Here is a 20,567-nt window from a genome sequence, read left to right on the forward strand (position 1 = left end):
CCTGTCATCTTATCTTTTCCGTTTACTTCCGAATTTCCTGGCGGCGAGGGTTAACCCTGTGTAGTTACCCAACCTTGGGTAGTTATATTCGGTTATAGCGGCGATGCATGGCTGGCGTCTCCAAGTGTTCACTAGTCAGCCTTGTAGCGTCCCCTTGTTGGGCTCGGTGGTGGGTGGCCACCAATGAATAAAGTCCAACGAATAACAATAAGACGCAACAACAAACTGACCCCTACAAAACACGTAATAATTTCCTTCGGAAGAAGTGACCTACCAGAATCAATCGAAACCGGCTATTGTAAGCTTCGTGTAAGACTATACATTCCCAACCCTTGTCGATGTTTCAAGTGCCAACGTTTCGGTCATGGATCGCAGAGTTGCAGAGGGCGTGCCACTTGCGCAAAGTGCGCATCCATTCAACACATATCGGACAACTGCACCTCAGAAACAACTCATTGTTCGAACTGTGAAGGAGATCACGCTGCCTACTCACGATCATGCCCCGCATGGAAAAAAGAGAAACAAATAGTAGAACTCAAGGTTAAATTCAATCTCACATTCCAAGAAGCACGCCAACGTTTTGCAATACACAACCCATCTTATCCCTCCTTTGCAGATGTGACGCGCCGGGGCGCCGCGCCACATGCCTGGGCACCCGCGAATGTCACACAGTGTGTGGCCGCGGTCGTGCCGCCAGCGCCCCTGGCTGGAGCAGCCTGTACTGCTCCGCCACCTGACAAACAGGGCCGGCAGACCTCGGTGTCTGCCGAACCTGGGACCACTGCAGGCGCAGTTAGGTCCAAAAGTTCAGTGAATGTGCCTGCCCAGCAGCCACCATCCACCACCTTACAAGAGGTGATGGATACAAGCCCCACTCCTCCGGCGCCTCAGACGCCGAAGGATAGGCGCAACTCCTTGGAGCGCGCCAAAAAAGAAAAACCTCGAATCACGGGGCCCTCAAAAGGCCCTGTAAACTAACGCAACACCTCTGTACACACAGCACCACACTAAATTAAAATGACACAAATACTACAGTGGAACGTCAGAAGACTGTTGAAAAACCTCGACAATATCCATGAACTTTTACACAAACATACACCTAAAGTGCTGTGCGTACAAGAGACACACCTGAAACCTAAACACACCAACTTTTTACGTCATTACGTTATCTTTCGGAAAGACCGGAATGATGCCATTGTGCCATCCGGTGGTGTTGCCATTATAGTCAATCAAGGGATTGCATGCACACACCTACCACTACAAACAACCCTAGAGGCGGTGGCTGTTCGAGCAGTTCTTTTGAATAAGCTCGTCACCATCTGCTCTCTCTACATACCTCCACAACACCGTCTTGAAAAGCATGAATTAGAGTCCCTCATAATGGAACTTCCAGAACCTTATATCCTCCTTGGACATTTCAATGCACATAGCAATCTATGGGGTGACTCTCGCTGCGATGCTCGAGGTCGCCTGATTGAACAGATCCTTTTTTCTTCCGGTGCGTGCCTGCTGAATCGGAAAAAGCCAACATATTACAACATCGCTAGCAATACGTACTCAGCAATAGACCTCAGCATAATATCCCCATCACTACTGCCTCTACTTAAATGGGAAGTCATTAATGATTCATATGGTAGTGATCATTTTCCTATCGTTATCAGCACATCAATAACAAATACATGTCCTGCACAAGTTCCCAAATGGCTCACCGACAAAGCTGATTGGGAAAAGTTTCAAAAAATGACTTTATTATCTTGGACTGACATGGCGGCATTGAGCATAGAGGATGCTGTATGCTACTTTACAGCTTTTCTGGTTGATGCAGCAACAAAATGTATTCCCCAAACATGTGTACCGTCAAGCAAACGACGAGTACCATGGTGGAATAATGAGTGCCGTGAGGCTCGAAAAAAACAAAATAAGGCATGGAGGTTGCTTAGAGACTTGCCCACAGCCGAGAATCTTGTAAACTTTAGGAACGTCAAGTCTCAAGCAAGGAGGACGCGCCGACAGGCGAGAAGAGAAAGTTGGCACAAATTTGTATCGGGCATTAACTCATACACAGATGAGTCGAGAGTTTGGAGCATGGTTGGTAAGGTGGTAGGACGAGGATCACATTCGCTTCCTCTAGTGAACACACAAGGGGAGAGTTTGGAAGACCAGGCAAACACTCTCGGAGCGCACTTTGAACAGGTCTCCAGCTCAACACACTATAGTGAAGTGTTCCGACGATACAAAACCGCAATAGAAAAACAGAGATTAGAGCGCAAGCCCAAAACACATGAGGCATACAACGAACCTTTCTGTTTGGCTGAACTGCAGGCCTCACTTGCTGGCTGCAATAAATCTGCCCCAGGCCCGGACCGTGTGGCATATGAAATGTTAAAACACCTGCCCACTGAAACCCAGAAAGCTCTCCTCTCTCTGTATAATGCGATATGGTCTTCTGGCGAGCTACCCTCAGCCTGGAAGGAAGCTATCATTATCCCAATCCTAAAACAAGGCAAGGACCCGGCCTCAGTTTCCAGCTACAGAACAATAGCATTAACCAGCTGTATTTGCAAAGTCTTTGAAAAAATGATTAACAGGCGCCTGATGCACTTCCTTGAAATTAGTGGCCTACTTGACCCATACCAGTGTGGGTTTCGAGAGGCTCGGTCCATCACTGACCACCTTGTCTGTATCGAGGCACAAATTCGCGACGCTTTTGTTCATAAGCAATTTTTTCTTTCTGTGTTTCTCGATATGGAAAAGGCATATGACACTGCATGGCGCTTCGGCATATTGCGAGACCTGTCACATTTAGGTGTGCGGGGTAGAATGCTGACAGTTATCGAAAGCTACCTGTCCAACCGTACATTCCGTGTCCAAGTTGGCACTGTCTTATCTCGAGTATTTGTCCAAGAAACAGGAGTGCCACAAGGAGGTGTATTGAGCTGTACACTTTTCATAGTTAAAATGAATTTCTTGCACCTGTCTCTCCCACGAAATATTTTTTACTGCATATATGTCGATGATGTGCAGATTGGTTACAAATCTTGCAACATCTCAATGTGCCAACATCAAGTTCAACTAGGGTTGAACAAGGTATCTCAATGGGCAAACGAGAATGGTTTTATACTCAACGCGCAAAAGAGCACTTGTGTCTTGTTCAGCCGAAAGAGGGGCCTCCATCCTGACCCCGACATTGACCTGCATGGTCAACCTCTGTCAGTGAAGACTGAGCACAAGTTTCTTGGTCTCATATTAGACACTAAACTACCCTTCACCCCACACATCAAGTATTTAAGGGACAGGTGCTTAAAAACAATGAACATTTTGAAAGTGTTGTCACACACTACATGGGGTAGTGACAGGAAATGTTTAATTAACTTATATAAAAGCCTCGTACGCACACGCCTAGATTACGGTGCTATAATCTATCAGTCGGCAACACCATCAGCCTTGGAAATTCTCGACCCTGTCCACCATCTAGGCATTCGCCTCTCTACGGGTGCTTTCCGCACCAGCCCTGTGGAGAGCCTGTACGTGGATTCGAATGAATGGTCGCTCCACCTACAAAGATGTTCCTTGTCCTTTCTGTACTTTTTGAAGGTGAAGGCAGACAAGAAACATCCCTCCCATTTCACAATTAATGATTTGTCTTGTTCTGGCTTGTTCGAGAACCGTCCTTCGTTTAGGCAGCCCTATGCGCTGCGTGTAAGGAGCCTGGCCGAAAAAACAGGTGTGCCTCTTCTTGAACCCAGTTTGATGGCTCCTGCAACATATCTGCCGCCGTGGCAGTGGCAGCTTATAGACTGTGATGATTCTTTTGTTGATGTCACAAAGCACGCACCACTTGCACACATACATACATACTTTTTAGAACTACAACATAAATACACATGCCCTGAATTCTTTACTGATGCATCAAAGTCAAACACTTCTGTGTCATATGCAGCGGTAGGCCAATCCTTTACCGAGTATGGCGTTCTTCATCCTAATGCAAGCATCTTCACAGGAGAAGCTTACACAATACTGGCTGTCGTAAAACACATTAAACAGATAAAATTACAAAAGGCGGTAATATACACAGACTCCCTAAGCATGGTCAAAGCCCTGAAAACTTCTCAAAAACACAAGAACCCCGTGCTGGTGTCACTCTACTCACTTCTGTGCACACTCTACGCATCAAAACAGCATGTCGTTGTCTGCTGGGTTTCAGGGCACCGTGAAATACAAGGGAACGTTTTGGCCGACAATCTGGCTGCTTGCGCCAATCTCACTACAGCCAATGCATCTACATCAGTCCCTGCACTTGATCTAAAACCTTTTATAAAACGAAAGCTCAGGGGGTATTGGCAGAGCATGTGGGATAAACACACAGATAATAAACTCCATGCTATTAAGCCGCAACTAGGTTATTGGCCGCCAATATCAAAATCACGACACACAGAAGTAATACTAACAAGGCTTAGAACAGGACACACACATTCTACACATTCATTTCTTCTGTCTAACGGTGATCCACCATATTGTGAGAGATGTGGAGAGCCCCTTACGGTTCTCCACATTCTCGTCCAGTGCAATGAGCTAGATGCTCAAAGAAAAAAGCACTTTTTACTGCCCTACCGACAGCAGCTCCCTCTACACCCTGGGATGCTCATCGGTAGGGACCCGCTTTTTAAACTGCAAACACTTTTTACGTTTTTAAAAGATGGTCAAAGCTTTCACCCGATATTTCGAGGTCATTCGTAGCACGACCTCTATAGAGTGGTCGTGGCTGCGGTGACTACATCTTCATCATGGTTTTATTATCATGACATTTTGCCATCAGCCATTGCCACACATTTGTCACGCCCCTGTCATGTTTTTATTACTTTCATGTTTTAACCCGCGTTAGAGCGAGGAATTTTTAGGCCCCTTTACAGCCACGCACCATATCATTGTTCATATCTGTAGTCAATTGAAATGGCGCTCTTTGGCCATCACTTGGCCCTTGCGCCACTAAAAACTACTCATCATCACGACGTAACTACAGAAGAAGAGACAAGGACAGAAAGAGTGCTGCAGGGAAACATGAGAAAGAGCCCAACGTACTAGAAATGTAACAGCACTCTTTTTGTCCTTGTCTCTTCTTCTGTAGTTACATCGTAACTACTCGTAGTGTTGCGCTGTGCAAATATTTTGACTACGTCTGTGGTGTTGAAAAGATGGGGCTATGCTCTGACAGTAACTTCCTCGTCATTATTTGTGCTTGCCCTGGCTCACAAGAGACCATTGCTAAACCCACACTGTGTTGATGTCATGCTGTGCACCTGCTTAGTAAAAACAAAAAAAAACAAGGGGAGGTGTATAATCTTTTCCCTGGGAATTCGGCAGTCTCGTATACATGCACATGGGGGTTGACCAAGCACCATATTTTCAAGAATGCACACGCAATGGAAAACAACAAAACAGTACATTAGGCAAGTAAAAGGACTAGTGAAAACTCAAGACATTCACTTTTGAGGGATAATTTCCGATGTCGCTTCGCTAAGGCGGTCAGTGATAAAGGAAGCTTTACCGTATCAGCTTGCTCCAACAAGCAAAGCTCCGAGAAGTCTGCTGCATAATCCATAACAAGAACCTAACCCGCAGCATGAATCAAGTACAACAATCTCATCATTTAGCCTCTATCAAATACATCTTTTTTTTTTACAACGATGTGACACGTCCCAAATTGCTGTATGGCCCTGGGTCCCACTGCTGGGTGTCTTCACTATTGCACAAATCAAGTAGAATTAAAGTAGATCTTACAGTCTGACAGACCGATGTGCTGTTTGCTTAATGGCTGATCTGTAGAGGCTGTTCACTATGTGTTCGTGGATCTTAGACAACATGCATTCAAGGAATCAGCCACATTACTTTGATATTTGGTATGAGTGTGTCATGCTATATAATCTAGTGATTGTGTTTTCTTTTTAATTCTCAAATTCCCGTAAAGTATCTGTTGCAATTACTAAAGCAATATTCTATGAAATACTGTTTATTGTCTGAAGAAAATAATACAATCCCCAAGTTTCCTATTGTGGTGCTGTGATGTTTGGGCTCACTTTTAGTGCCTAATATGGTTATAATATGAAGGGGCACCCTCTTGCCCACTGAGTTCTCTAAGCCTGCTTTCTGTTGCAGGAAAATGGACAACCAAATGAGCCACCCCATGCAGTAGTGGAGGAACTAAAAAAAAAAAATATTGAGAAAAAAGATAAAGAAATTAAAAAGTTGAGAAAACAACTTTCCAAAGCTTCAGCCCTCAACACAAGGCTAACAAACGTTATGCTCAACAAAATTGGTGAGGGCTGTTTTTTAGTTTTTTCTATATTTTAAAGAGTTTTAGTTTTTTCTATATTTTATTGCTTTAAGCCATATATAGGTAATTTAAGCTAGATCACTATCCCTGTTGGGCTATAATGCTGATTGCCATATAATGCAGCAGAGAATGTTTTGACGTGTTTTTGATTACTTTAATAGTGAAAGTATGTTCCACAACAATGCAGTAGTGCTACCCCTACCAGTCACAAATAAAACAGTCTAAAAAAAGTACACCAGTTTGTAAGCTGACAATGTGTGCAAGAGCATGCTCACTGCATGATGAAGTATATAATGTAATCTTTAGAGCTATTTCAGTGTTCAAGGTAATGTTTCGCATTCAGGTAGTCAATGGAGCATGCTTTAGAAATTCACCCACCATTTCTACATGCTTTGTTGGTTTATGGTGTCTAACATTGCAAAGTGACCTGAGTTTTGAGAGATGCAGTGGAGCTCTCTAGATATATTTATTATATGAGGCTGTATAATGTGCCCCCACATCACATAGTTCACAGGCCTGTAGCATTTCGCTTCTATGGTTATGCGGCCACTGCACCAGAGGCCAAACCCGCATCTTTCGGGTCAGCAGCCCAGCACCGTAACTACCGAGTCACTGTACCAGCTTCTGCTTTTTTACATTAAGCATAAAAAAGAAAGAACACTGCAACACCAATTTCTTTAAAAGAAAGTGTCACTGTTGAAAAGCTGATCCTATTGCGGTAGTTCAAGAATTCTTTGTTAGCCGAGACATCTGTATGTTTGAGTGGTAATTCACTATAGATGACCATTATTTGTTTTGTTTGGCTAATGAACTTTTATTAAGTTGTGAGCCTCCTCATAATTTACCAGCTGTAATCATCCAATGACAGTACATTTTGTTCATACCAAGAAAGCCAACATGGTGCTATGCTATGTTCTGTAAGAATAACATGGCAAAGCTTTGATTGTAATTGTTGAAAAGATTCTAGTAACATTGTTAAAAAAGAATGTTTCTATAAAAAATGCCACTCAGCAGTGTTTTAGCACTAAAAACATCTCTTTCAACCAGAGTATCAAAAGTAACTTCAAGGCAAGCTGAACTGTGACCACCTGCACGAGATATTCAAACAATAACAAGTGATAGGTTTGGCTGTTGCTTGTCACTGGTTTGTGGGGAGCACTACAATTTTATGTTAAAGTCTCATTGGATGCTTCCACCCATGACTTGATTACATAGGAGCATAAGAGCTACATCAACTCTCTAGTCTGCTTCTTTAAATGCGAATTGGCATTTGGTAATTACTCTCTTGTTAGGAAAGGAGTAATCGATCAAGTTAGCCTAGATGGGAGACAAATCAGCAGCAATGGTTTATTGTGATTCTTAAGATACACTTGGTTCACATACTTTATGTCTAATATGGTGCTGTTATATGTATTCAACATTGGCAACTGCAACTAGACATCTGCAAGGCTCTGCTGTGATGCTGGTATTCTGTTGAACTATAGTTCCACACAGAAAAGCTGGTAGTGGCTCATAACATTGTTCACGTGTTATGGTATTCAATGGCATTGAAGATTGAATCGCTCAACAGTATGTAATGAAGCATTCACGTCCTGTGCTACGATCGTATTGTAATGGTAATTCGTCATTATAGTGGCAGACTACTGTGGCCATGCAGGTTCAATTTCTAGGTATGGTGGCTACATTTTCATGAAGGCAAAATGGATAAACACCTGCCCACCTTGATTTAGCTGCATGTTGGAGTACTGGGTGGCCAAATCAATCTAGAGTGCTCTATTGTAGTGTACCTCGTGATTATGTTATTGTAATCAAGCGACCCCAAAATTAAATTTCTTAGAAGTTGTGAATGACAAGCTTGATGAATTTGTTGACATTTTTTATAAGGTTTCTGTACAATAACAAAATAAAGAAATCAGTTAGGGTGTATTTCGGCAAGATATTATATATACTTTTTTTCCTTTATTCTTTTTTTAGAGGTTGCTACAGCCATGGCTGAGAGACAGGAAGGGCAAGTGATTGCATAGTTCATGTTGCCTTCCTCATTGGATGCAGGTAATGCTTTTTTGTCACTGCACACGCCCATTCAATAATACATTGGTCTCTAAGTTTTCTGTTTGTGCAGGCACTGGGCTTCCTGTAGAAATGGTTGAAGATGTTCATGATTTAGGTAAGTAAAAATGTTAGCTGCTTGCATAACCGGCACTGGTTGAACTATAGCCATTACCATGATGTGAGAGGGTCAAGTTTATCTTTCATTTTGACACCCAGAGTACATTGTTCTTTCATCTATTGGATTTTTTTATGCAGACATAGATGTTGAAGCTACCTGCTTGTTGCCTAGCTCTGGGGTCAGTGATGGCAATGCATCTATTGGTGAGTGTTTGGCCTCTGTTTTTACCACTTCAAAATGGGATCATAGAGCCAGTATTAGCGGTCATGTTACTGCAATACTGATTTAACATTAATTTTTATCTAGTCTTCATCCTGTTTTTCAAGAAGATCATTATATATTGTGAGCATGTTACAATTACAAGTTTCAGACATGGCACATATCTACTTCAAGGATGTGCAATAGCGAGGTGGTTGGTTGAAAACATTGACATTATATCGTGGCTTGCAAAAGCGAAATCTTCGCGAAACTCCTTTGCACTGAAGTGCTAAGGTTTTATCGAAGCCATGTTTCGTTCGGAAATGGATAGGTTGTGAAACTTTTTTTTATCAGTCACCAATAAGCAGTTTGACATTTGCTATGTCAATAGCAATAATAGCAACTAATAGCAATTAATCAATAGCAATTAATAAAGGCAGATATTTGTTTACACACTGTCATTATTAATCCTACATACAAGCACGTCCAAAAAAAAAGGCACAATATTGTCTTTCCTTCTGATGTGGTGTGCACTGTTCAGTATCACGAAGAAAGCATCCAGACTCGTTTTTTTTTTAATGTTACAAAAGTGTCAACGATAAATTTTCACCTGCAAGGCTAGTGAGCTCAGCCTGCATGTTTTCACGTGCTCCATCACTGAGTTTGCCATGGCAACAGAAACAGGACTTCTTATAGGGCACCTTTCAATTTTGAAAGTAAATCTTGTTGGCAAACATGAAGTAGGTTGCAATTTCATATGATGTGGAGATCGCAACACGACGTAGATTAGTGAAACTGACAGGAAAAGGCCATTGAGGCTTGAGCACAAAGGGGATGTTGCTAAGCCACGCACGCAACGCGTTCCTATGCAGTGCTTGTTGAATGCATCTGTACAAGAGGTTATGCAGAGACGATGGCGATTCCTGAAATCGTGTTTTGTTCGCACCGGCTAGTTGCAGTAACTGTGGCACCCGACTGGCTTCTACAAGAGCGTGACTCGTCAATCTACACTCATTTGTTGCCAGTGTATGCATACTGAGAATGTATAGGTAGCAATACATGTAAACTATTTTGTTGATAATTGTTCTGTGAAGGTAGAGTGAGACTTGCTTTTGGTGAAAAAAAAATCGATTTTGGGATTTGGCTGTGACACAGTAAAGAATTTCTTGATCTTTAAAAAAATATATCGCACTCGGGCCCTCACAGTTTTCAACATACTTTGTTTTTGTTTTCTTTGGCACATTGACAGGAAATCCACTTGTACCCTTATGTAACTTCTGCATTATCTACATTTTTTTGTGAGCTATCAAACAAAAACAAAGCAAATTTCTCAAAAAGTGTGTTAACAAGCGGCATTTCTATAACTGTACGTAGCTAGAATCAGCAGCTCAAGTGCTTTTGTTTTTTTAGTAATGAAAAATGATTCATAGATGGAAATTTTCATACATAGACAAAAGTGAAGCAGTGTAACAAATCCGGTTTTTGTTGTACATTTACAATTTTAGTTCCACAATCGTAAAAGGTTAACTATCTTTGTGAAATATTACAATGCTCTGCAGTTGTCAGATGTTAATAAAAAAGTACATTGTAGAAAAATTGAATGTTCTAAACAAAATTGGAAACTAAAATGGAGCTCTATTACTGCCAATCTTACAAAATGTGCATATACCCTTGGTATATCATACAAATTTTACCACTTCTGTACAGCCACTTCTGTACAGCCAAACATTGAAATTCGCTTTCAAAGGTCACCCTTCTTTAAGTCAGAGTAAATGTTTTATACCATGATTCATTAAATTTTTGGAACATTTTTGCCTTTGCAATTTATTTACAAGATAGCATGCATCTTTTTATTGAGCCAAGCTGTGCAATTGTGATGAAATCTAGGCTTCATTAGTACTGCTAATATTAGGAAATTCAGAGCCAGAGATATTACAGTAGTTTGGTTTCTTTTCTTGTGATGTATTCAGACCATGTTTTCACTTTTTGTGCAGGCCATGATGACAATCACTTCGTGCACAGCCACGATAGCCTTTCACATTGCGGTGAGCGTTTTGTGCCTAAATTATTTCTTTTGTATGGAAGCAATGACATTGCTTGGTACTGCAAAGTATGATTTCTGGCACATACGTGGGCAGAGTATTCACCTTTTTGTCACTGATGTAAATGATTTAAACAACAGCTCAGTGTTCTCAGTTTCTAGCTAATGAGGTGTTACTGTATATAGATAGCAAAAGGGACAGAGCTTTATTCCATATTTGGCAAGTGTCCCAAATTTGTACCATTTCTTCCCATTCTACGGATGGCGGGAAGATTTCCCTGAAATCAAAATTTCTGAGCCTGATCTGGCCAACTTGGAAACCTAGCTCCTTCCCAATCTGATCCATCTAAACCAATCTAGGAGTCGTTAAAGTAAAGGTACAATAATATTGATAATATCTTGGTTGTTCAAACCCATTACCGCGTGGCAACGGGTAATATGATCATTGGTACCGAAACTGTCGAGCTATATGGCTGAGAGCAGCATGCTGGATGCTTCAGAAATAAGTGCGAGGCCAGCAATACATGTCTAGAACTGCGTCTATTACCACTGTTTATTACCAAATATTTCGTGCGTGTGTTTCAGTTTGAAAACCGATATTGCTAGTTATTTTGTACCTAATTTCGTGTGAAACAAATAGGTTCGCTTATCCGTTAGATTTGTATAACCAAGAGCTGTCTGTAGTTGGAAACCCTGCCTGCATTTCTTATAAGCCATTGTAAGACCACAAAACTTATGTTTGCACTTGCGAAGCAGTTCGGTACCCCCCTCTTCTCTTTCTTGGATATTTGTTTAAAGTGGGGGCAGGGAAAGGGTGAGGCAAATTAACGCCCCCCCCCCCCCACTTTCTGTTTTGGAAATCTCCCAGATTCAGATTCTTTGAACTTGGCAGGGTTATCCTATTTGTGTGAACACTAAGTCAAAAGGTATCATAACAACATGCAGAGGAATGACTATACCAGTAAAATATAATAGAAAGCTGCCAATAGCATTTAGCAGGTCATAACAATTGTTAGTCTTTTTCCTTAAATTACACCATTTGGAAGGGTTTGAAAAAGATTTCTTCAATTAAGTTTAGATGTAGAAGTATGTGCCTAAGTGTGTTTTTATTCAAGAAATGGAATTGGCCACAATGTGCATTGTTTTATTTTTAACCAATTTTGCAGACGAGCAGCAGCAGCCAGCAGCAGCGAAGCCACTCGCAAGCCAGGCAAGGGCGATGGCACCCACTGCACCCACTGACCTCTACCGTGTTTTTGATGGCCAGGTGACATTGCGCACATATTATTCAGATTAGAATTAGTACAACCACTTCAAATATGGGTGGTATTAAAAGTTATTTTTCACTCCTCCCCTTTTTTGTGCTTGTTTAGTGAAAGATATAGTCATGTTTCACAAATTGTCGTGGTTTCATTGTTGCACGCCAATGTGCACAGGTGACGGTAAATGTCAGAAAACTGCTTAAATAATGCCTACATTGCTACATATAGCGTACAAGCAATGAACACTTCCTACTGAAGCTTGCTTTTGTGTACGCATGTTGGCTATTTGCATTCTACTGGTTCTGTAGCCCTAGGCAGGCAGGTTTATGCTATGTTTTTTCCTGATTAACTTATTGGCTTATAGATGGGTATATCTTCTAGAAATAACTGATATTTGGTTATTTTTATGTAGGTCAAGATTGGCCAAAACACATTCATGGCTTCAGAAAAATGGGAGCACATCATGCGGAACACTAGTGACGGGAAGTTCTGCCTGGAGCTGGCCTGGCACTTCTGGCCTACAGCTGAAGCTGCCAAACGCAGCTTGACAGGTCAGGCATGCCGGAGCCTATCCACAGGCATAATGAAGCTTCAGGCAACCCCTGAAAAAGTGGAGATGATGGAAGGTAAGCAACTTGCACATTATCGTAAGCATTATTGCGTTGCAATGCACGTTGTTTCGCTGTTTAACGTGAATGGTACTGCAGGTTCAATGCCTGCTCATAGGCCTCCCAACCTCGCCCAAGGGACGCTGCGCTGTGCGCGTTTCACTGCCTTTCTAGCAAAAACTAGTCGCTTAGTACCCCGCTCCCACCTTGTGCCTACATTCTCTCAGCACGATCACGTGCTCTGCACATGCTGTTTTCCGGGTGCCCGGCACGTGCAGCTTCACCTGTGACTTGCTCTGAAGGTTTAAAAAAAATTTACCCGTGTGAATATCACCAGAACCGAGAGTGATTCATTGACTACCTTTGCGGGACCAAGTAAGTTAAAGATGATGTTGTGGCAACCACTGCGCACAAACCTGCGCAGCCTCTGTCTCGTCACTGATAAGCCCGGTGTGACACGGTCACTTGCCGCAACAAGCTTGGTCGCCACAATGTCTTTGAGGGAGTGCTATGTGCAAGCCGATGGTGAACAGCCGCATTTATATGACTATAAAAGTAAGGTGACAGCACGAATCCTCTGTGTATGTTAACTGGTAAAACGCACATTTGCTGTGGCAGTCACGTCTTCTCGGAGCTGTCGGCATACCACCACTACGCTTTCGCGTGCGCTTGTATTTAGCATTCGGACTTTGATTGCTTGAATGCGAAGTATGTCGCGCTGAGTTCGATTTCTTAGAAAGTCAGTGTGAAGAACAGAAACTTAAGTCTGCCCTGTTGAGTTGCTGGCACCATTGCAATGCGCAGTGTTAATTTTCACAAAAGTTACGTTTTGTCGAGATTTTTATCGGGTGTTAACTATGTCGTATCGTAAGTTCAATGCCATTTCGAACTTTTTGTGCCATAATGATGGGCACAAAAAAAATATACTTTATGCCCACTTCTACCGTGCGTGTTTCTTATAGCCCATGTTTGATTTCGAAGCCGCGCCACGGTGGTCTAGTGGCTAAGGTACTCGGCTGCTGACCCGCAGGTCGCGGGATCAAATCCCGGCTGTGGCGGCTGCATTTCCGATGGAGGCGGAAATGTTGTAGGCCCGTGTACTCAGATTTGGGTGCACGTTAAAGAACCCCAGGTCGTCGAAATTTCCGGAGCCCTTCACTACGGCGTCTCTCATAATCATATAGTGGTTTTGGGACGTTAAACCCTACAAATCAATCAATCAATCAATCAATCATGTTTGATTTCGAATAATATGCATGCTTGATCACGCAATGTGTTCACCAATTCGGATGTTGCTTGGGTTGTTTTGACACCTCACTTGGTCCATGGTATACAATACCCTCTAAGATTGAGCATGTTTTTGGTCACGCCGAGATTTGCCCCTGATAAGAGCGTGTAATTTAGCGATACCATCGAAAATTTTACAACTGCCTTGTTTCTTTTTAAACTCGTTTTCATAGCGGCATGTGTATATTGCCCCCGGCTCAGGTGCATGCAAGGATATAACATTTTACGTGTCAAAACCATGGCATCGTTAAGAAGCACGCCGGCGTGTGAGACTCTAGATTAATTCCAGCCACCCGAGGCTTTTTTAACGTGCACCTAAATCTATTTGAAGTGTAAGGGGGGACGAGGACAATGATTAGAGGCTGCACACACACCTAGTGCCACTTCTGTTTACATTTAGGGTCATCCCAACGTACACTTAGAATATACAAAACCAACCCGCCCTGCCCGTCATATTTACACCTAAATCTAAACACAGTGTTCCCATGCTTTGCTCCCATGGAAATGCAGCTTGCCTAAGTGGGAAGTGAACTTATGACTTCGATCCTAACATTGCAATACCTAAACTTGCTCGATGGGTGTTGCTTACAAGACCTGTACGTATAAACTCTCAATGCGAACACGCAGCATTAATCTGTTGACACTGAGTGGCAATGAGAAGTCTACAGCCGTCAGCTGAATAAAACACTTGCAAGGCTCACGGTACGGTATTTTAACAGTGGTGTATTAAGCTAGCAAGCTGTGCCACTTTTGCATTACAAATGATTGTCTTGGAAAGCCGGTGGCTAATCTCGAAATGTACAGTGGCTGTCTATTTGCTGTTGTAACTTCAGTTTACAAATGCTCTGTTTTTATATGAGTCCGGCCGTCACATTTCTCCCCGTGAATAGTTGGTAATACCGTGCACAACAAAAAAATTCTTCAGAGTGACAAGACCGCGTAAGTATCGACGAACTGCCATAATCCATTCTTGACGCATTTGCTCCTCGCACTGCTTGCATATGAAACTGTAGAACTTCACGGTAAGTTTTTAGCTCTGCGATATTTTTAAACTTTCGCGGCTGCTCACAGTGCAGCAGTAGTGTGTGCGTGCTTCCCAGGATGACGAAGGAGCGGTGCCCATAGGGTGCAAAATGAGGGATAAAAGCCCTGAGGAACACGTTTTTTGTGTGTGCAAGGGAAAAATTAAGCAAGCGTGGCCCCTCTAAGCGACTAGAGCTTTGCCCTCTCGCCGCTAGGACAGCGAACGGCGCTGAACAAGCTTCAACCTGTTTACCCTATGAACACATCTCATGACAATCCAAATGCGTTGCTGAAAATGCAAGGTGGTTAAATTTTATCAACAGATTGCCACATTGATTATCCTCACATAAAAATGGTACCTTTTGTTACATTAGCAGTTTCGCGTGACAGCTTGAATCATTGGAATAAAGCTTTTACTTTTTCCTGGGCGGCCATCTCTCATTTTGGTAGGGGCTGGAATAACCGTCATCATTAAAATGAAAGTAGGAGTAGGACACATGCGTCTTGGTATTATGAAAATGGTGGATTGGGCTGAAGCAGACTTTTGTGCTCAGTGAGTGTGTTTGAATTGTGAAATAAATGTGACCTATGTTGAAGCAGTTCAACGAATTGCTGCAACATAGGTCACATCTAACTTTTCTGAACTGATGGTGGCCACTTTGATACAATTCCTGTTTTGCTTTGCATCATCATGGAGAGTGATTAAATGCATGGATTGCACGTGTTCTGCATAACCATGGATTTCGTCACAATTCGTTAGCACATTGTGGTGAAGAAGGGTGCAGTTTCCGAGAGAATAGCACTGTTCATTTTGCCTTGGTTGGCTGGCACAAAAAAGCTATTTTGTTCAAGTTTGAACTGCCTTAACACCTCGCACTCTTAGGCGAAATACCTTTCATGACACACCACTGAATGACACATTTTTTCCTACGAACAAAGAATGAATTGGAACTTTGAATACATTTCACTGAATGAAATTTAGATTAAGCTATCCTGCTATAAAATTACGACATTTTTAAAAGTTGCTTTGATTAAATTAATTTAGATAGAGTTCGTTGTGTTTTGAATAATTTGAGTCATGTATTTATAAGGTGGATTCACTGTATACATCTGTTTGAGCAAAGCAACTAGCACAAGGAACATCACAGCTTCTTTTTTAATTGAATATTTAGAGTTCCTCTGAAATCTTTTTTTATCGTGTGTACATGTCACTGTTCTGGCATTTTTCAGGGTGCCTGAAGCAGTTTGTGGCAGCAAACAAGCAGCCAGGAAAACCAGAGGACGTCCGCGTCAAAGCTGTGCGACGCTACCTGCGTGGATTCTTTACAGAAGCCGGCAGGCAAGGAAAGAGAATACGGAGCTTTACCAAAGAATGAGCCATCTAAATGTACAGTTAATGAGCAAGCCTGTAAGCTTCTTATTGTTAACCATGGTGCTTGTTGTTTGTCGAAACAAATTCGAGGCAAAATAAGTCAATTAAAAGTGTTTTTGTGGTAAATTTTCTTTTTTTCATAAACACTCATAGAGATTGGAGATGCACAACAATGTATTTATAAAAACTTATGTGAGACATCATGAACTCAATCATTTCCATCCAACACATACATTGCATATGTGCATTCATTGCCTGCGGCTCGCCTAGCTACCTCACCCGCCATTCACCACCTCGCCCGCCATCCACACCTCTGACCCACCATCCCACCCAGCATCTCTCATCTTACCCGGCAACCCGCTATCCCACCCAGCAACCCGCTATCCCAACCGGCATCCCGCTATCCCACCCGGCAACCCGTCATCCCACCCAGCACCCGCCATCCGCTATCTCACCTGCCATGCACCCACTACATTAATCCGCTATAATGGCGGATGGTGGTTTCCACCATACCCACCATTCATTTTTTTCCAATAGGGAGCGTATGCACGTAAAACTGCCTTTTTTCTGACGCGCGTCCGTTTTCTTTTTCTCAAGATTCGGAGTGGCTGTCCGGTCTTGTACAAGGCGTGGGATCTAGCGACGCAGGCCGCGTTCATAGAAGCTTTTACGGACGCTTGCACGTGTCTCTGCGTGTTTCTGAGTGTTTGTTGTATTTGTTTGGTTTGCTCTCGATCTTTTCCTTTTTTTTTCTCGTGGTAGAGAGTGGCCGTCGCTTGAGGGTTACGGGGGGCGTTGCCAACAGTGTTTTCAGCCCGGATTTCGTAATCCACCAAATCAAGTCCCCAGGAGACAGTGGTTGGTCTGTGTATCGGGGGTGGGAGCCTAAGTAACCCATCAAAACCACGACACAAGCTCAAAGGGTCGAATCCTCAACTTACCTTAATCTTTACTGCACCTAAATGAGAACTTCAGCAACAAAGTTTCCTATAACTCAGACCAAGCTGTTCCTTGTTTTATTATAACCAGTGTGTTTCATAATAAAAACCGTGTGAATAGAATTCACTCCACATAAGCTTGATATCGATTTATAGTAACAGAGAACGTGAAACTGAAGAAAAGGACCTGAAGGCCGAATGGCCTGTTTATTGGAGCTGATGTAGAAGACACGTACTGGTCAATTTGTGTGAATGTTTTACTGGTGCTTGAATAGGATAAGCTTTGTCAGCTGCTTGCGGATGTTTGATCCAGTTATCTTGGCCGTTGCCGTCTTCGCGGTGTGATGCATCCTTATCTTTATATAGGAGGCGATCACACACTTTACCAGTCGCACAAAGTGGTTTGAGTCAGCCGCGGATTCGAACATGTGATCATGTAACTCGGGGTATAGCTTCTCAAGGTGACCGGAAAGCTCTGTCATAACTGAAACTTTCGATGAATCAGAAAGATTCCCCTTCTTTGGAAGGCTTGTGCCATGCAAGTTGTCTTCTCTGCGTATCACTCTCTCTGTGGTCTGGCAGATGTAAATTGTAGATGATGACGGCTTCTGCAGACTACCACGGTTTTTCCGGTCAAAGAAGGCCGACGGACTTTTCTCCGACACAGTTGCTGCGTGGCATGTAGCACAAGGGATCCTTCTGCGCACCATCAGGCACACAAAGCCCGCAATGTAGCCGGTGATGTTCCTGATGTACGGCGAGAGCGAAGGAAGACGCTCAGCCTCCCTTTTCAACTCGCTTTCCTCGGAAAGCTCGAGATCATGCTGGGGATCTCCACCACCATTCTGCTTTTCCACAGTCATGTTCAGCTCATCATGAGCCCCGATCCCGCTGCTTACATACAAAATCCGGGTTTCATCAAGAGCGTCACAATTTCCTCGTCCTCCTTTGACCTCAGTGTGCACAACTAGGCGTTATAAGCTGCCACAAATTGCACAACTGTGGGGTTGTTGTTCCACCCTCCTTTGCAGCGTATGGCAGCGAAGAAGAGTTCAATGTGGTCTTGCGAGAGCTTGTACATCAGCAGGTACCGCAATGGGGCAGCTTCTCCAAGGAGCAAGGAAGATGCCAGCCCGATGGTGCTTTCAATGCTCACGAGAAAACCAAGAAAGGCAGTCTTTCGCGAAGTCTTGAAAATGGCGATCCCTGGTGGCCCAGTGAGGCCTCTAATGTACTCCTTAGCTTCCTCCAGAAACGACAGCCAGATACCCTTGCTGCCAGGCCAAAGGGGTGCTTTAAATCCCTTAGCCACAGGGTTTCGCGAATTCAGGCAGTCAAACAGCCGGTCGAAGAGGCGAATGAACTTCGTAGTCGCTTGCGAATCCTTGAATTGAGGCAGCTTTAAGTCTTCCCGACAGAAGTCAATGGCGTCTGCCACACTGGCACTCAATGTTTGGGCGGCAAGGTTCACCTTCATTTTTTGCTTCTGCCACTCAATATGTGCCGCCGGAAGCTTAGTTTCAGCGTGCAACCCCTGTTGTTCCTGGAGCTTCTGTAGCTCATAGATGTAGTGCCACTGTATTAACAACCCCGATGAATCCTTCAGACTGCCGAGAGAGGCGAGGGCATTGCGCACAAGTTTTAGCATATGGCACACATCAAGAAAACAGTGCACCTTCTCATTTGTGAGAGGGTGCTGGAATGACGTCACCATTTCGCACTCATCCACCAGTGAAGCCCCCAGGTCCTTGAACATCGCAAAATTGCAGCTCAGCCCATCGCAGGTCAGTGACACTATGCGAACTCCTGCTTCGGCAAGTTTTGTCAAGCATATCTTCACAACGTTTGCTCTTTCTTTTCCAGTCATTCCATTTATGAGAAAGTACCCACAGGGTATTTTCCAATGGGAGTCCAGAGAAACAACCATGAAGACCATGGCTTCAGTTGCCACATCACTGCTGTCGTCATCCATCTCGGTGCCAATATCCACATAGCCTCTAAACTTCCTTCCATCCCACTCCACGTGCTTTCTTATTGCCATCTCATCTACCACGAGGCTGCGCAGCAGTTCTTTCTGGTTCTTTTTGGCTTCATTAGCCTTCACGCGAATGGCATTCATTGCGTCTCCGGTAAAACCAGGCTCCCCATTCACCGTGCTATACCACTTTGTTATTGTGGATGGGTGTGGCAAGGCGCAGTCAAACGTTTCCCTCACGTAATTATACGCTTTTGTGGAATAGAACTGCAGGGTCAGTGCAAACATGCGCAACGTGGACGAGTACTTCTCCCGGCTCGACCTGGCTGTCTCTTCACCGTCACTTGACTGCTTCAGGATGCGCTGCATAACTTCAAGTGGCACCCCGGTAAAGCTTTTCTCCAACATTTTGCAAGCATCTTCAGAAACAAGTTGCTTCTGCCTTAGGTCGTCAACAATTTCACTCAGTGATGTGACCCGGGTCTTCAGCCGACGCTCCCGTTGCTGGCTCAGCTTCAGCCTCTTTTTGACGCCTTCAGCGACACTGGTGCACTTGTACAGTGTCCTTTTTAGGGTTCTTGGAGTGTCCAGGACGGCATAGCTGTGATCAAATGCCTGCAAATAATAAATTTATAAGCTCGACAACCGGAATGAAGGTCAATCTTCGAGAAATCAACCTACAAAAACCTGTTCACTAAAAGTAAAAATCAGGCTTCCCATATTTGTTCTCAAATTTTCGTATTCCCTTTCATGTATTAGCCAGTTAAAAAAACTGCGCTGCAGGACATCAAGCTTTCCTATTGGTAACTATCATCACGCAGCCAGAAGGTGGCAGAAAAAATCTCGAGTTCGTATATTTCACAATTTACTTGTACCTCATTGTTAGCGCTTATCTGGAAGTAGTACCCGCCGCGGTGGCTCAGTGGCTAAGGAATTGCGCTGCTGAACACGAGGTTGCGGTTTTGATTCCCGGCCGCGGCGGCCGCTTTTCTGATGGAGGCGAAAAGCAAGTACGCGCGTGAGTACGACATTTCGGCGCACAATAAAGATCCCCAGGTGGTCAAAATTAATCCTGAGCCCTTCAGTACGGCGTGCCTCATCATCTGCGTTGTGTCGGTGCGTTAAACTCTTCAATCAATCAATCAATCAATAATCTGAAAGTAAGCTTACACTTCCTGATGGCTCAGGAGGCAGTGCTGGTGGGCTGCTGGGTGCCTCATCTGACGTGGATAAGTCATGAATTGGGGCTCTATCCTTGGGTGGTTTTCGTTTCGAAGTTTTCTGAAAAAAGGCATGATTTTCGTTATAGTGACCATCACAACTCAACCATCAATTTATGCACAAACAACAGCAAATCTTATA

General features: G+C 43.5%; 1 protein-coding gene across 1 annotated transcript; it reads left to right on the forward strand.

The window, feature by feature from the left end:
* Positions 1 to 5,410: 5,410 nt before the first annotated feature.
* Positions 5,411 to 16,418, forward strand: LOC142803401 (uncharacterized). The gene is made up of 8 exons (XM_075888523.1): positions 5,411 to 6,313; positions 8,306 to 8,383; positions 8,454 to 8,498; positions 8,639 to 8,704; positions 10,694 to 10,744; positions 11,907 to 12,007; positions 12,415 to 12,628; positions 16,151 to 16,418. Exons 2-8 carry the CDS (start codon positions 8,359 to 8,361, stop codon positions 16,294 to 16,296), a joined length of 648 nt encoding a protein of 215 aa, XP_075744638.1. The 5' UTR covers positions 5,411 to 6,313; positions 8,306 to 8,358; the 3' UTR covers positions 16,297 to 16,418.
* The last annotated feature ends 4,149 nt before the right edge of the window (positions 16,419 to 20,567 follow it).

Source organism: Rhipicephalus microplus, chromosome 3, assembly GCF_043290135.1.
Source record: "Rhipicephalus microplus isolate Deutch F79 chromosome 3, USDA_Rmic, whole genome shotgun sequence".
Lineage (NCBI taxonomy): Eukaryota > Metazoa > Arthropoda > Arachnida > Ixodida > Ixodidae > Rhipicephalus > Rhipicephalus microplus.

Bases quoted from the DNA above. Each gene is read 5' to 3' on its own strand.
- LOC142803401 (XM_075888523.1), top strand. From the start codon at position 8,359: ATGTTGCCTTCCTCATTGGATGCAG. The intron at 10,745-11,906 runs GTGAGCGTTTTG...CCAATTTTGCAG, and splicing joins CGATAGCCTTTCACATTGCG to ACGAGCAGCAGCAGCCAGCA. The intron at 12,008-12,414 runs GTGACATTGCGC...ATTTTTATGTAG, and splicing joins ACCGTGTTTTTGATGGCCAG to GTCAAGATTGGCCAAAACAC.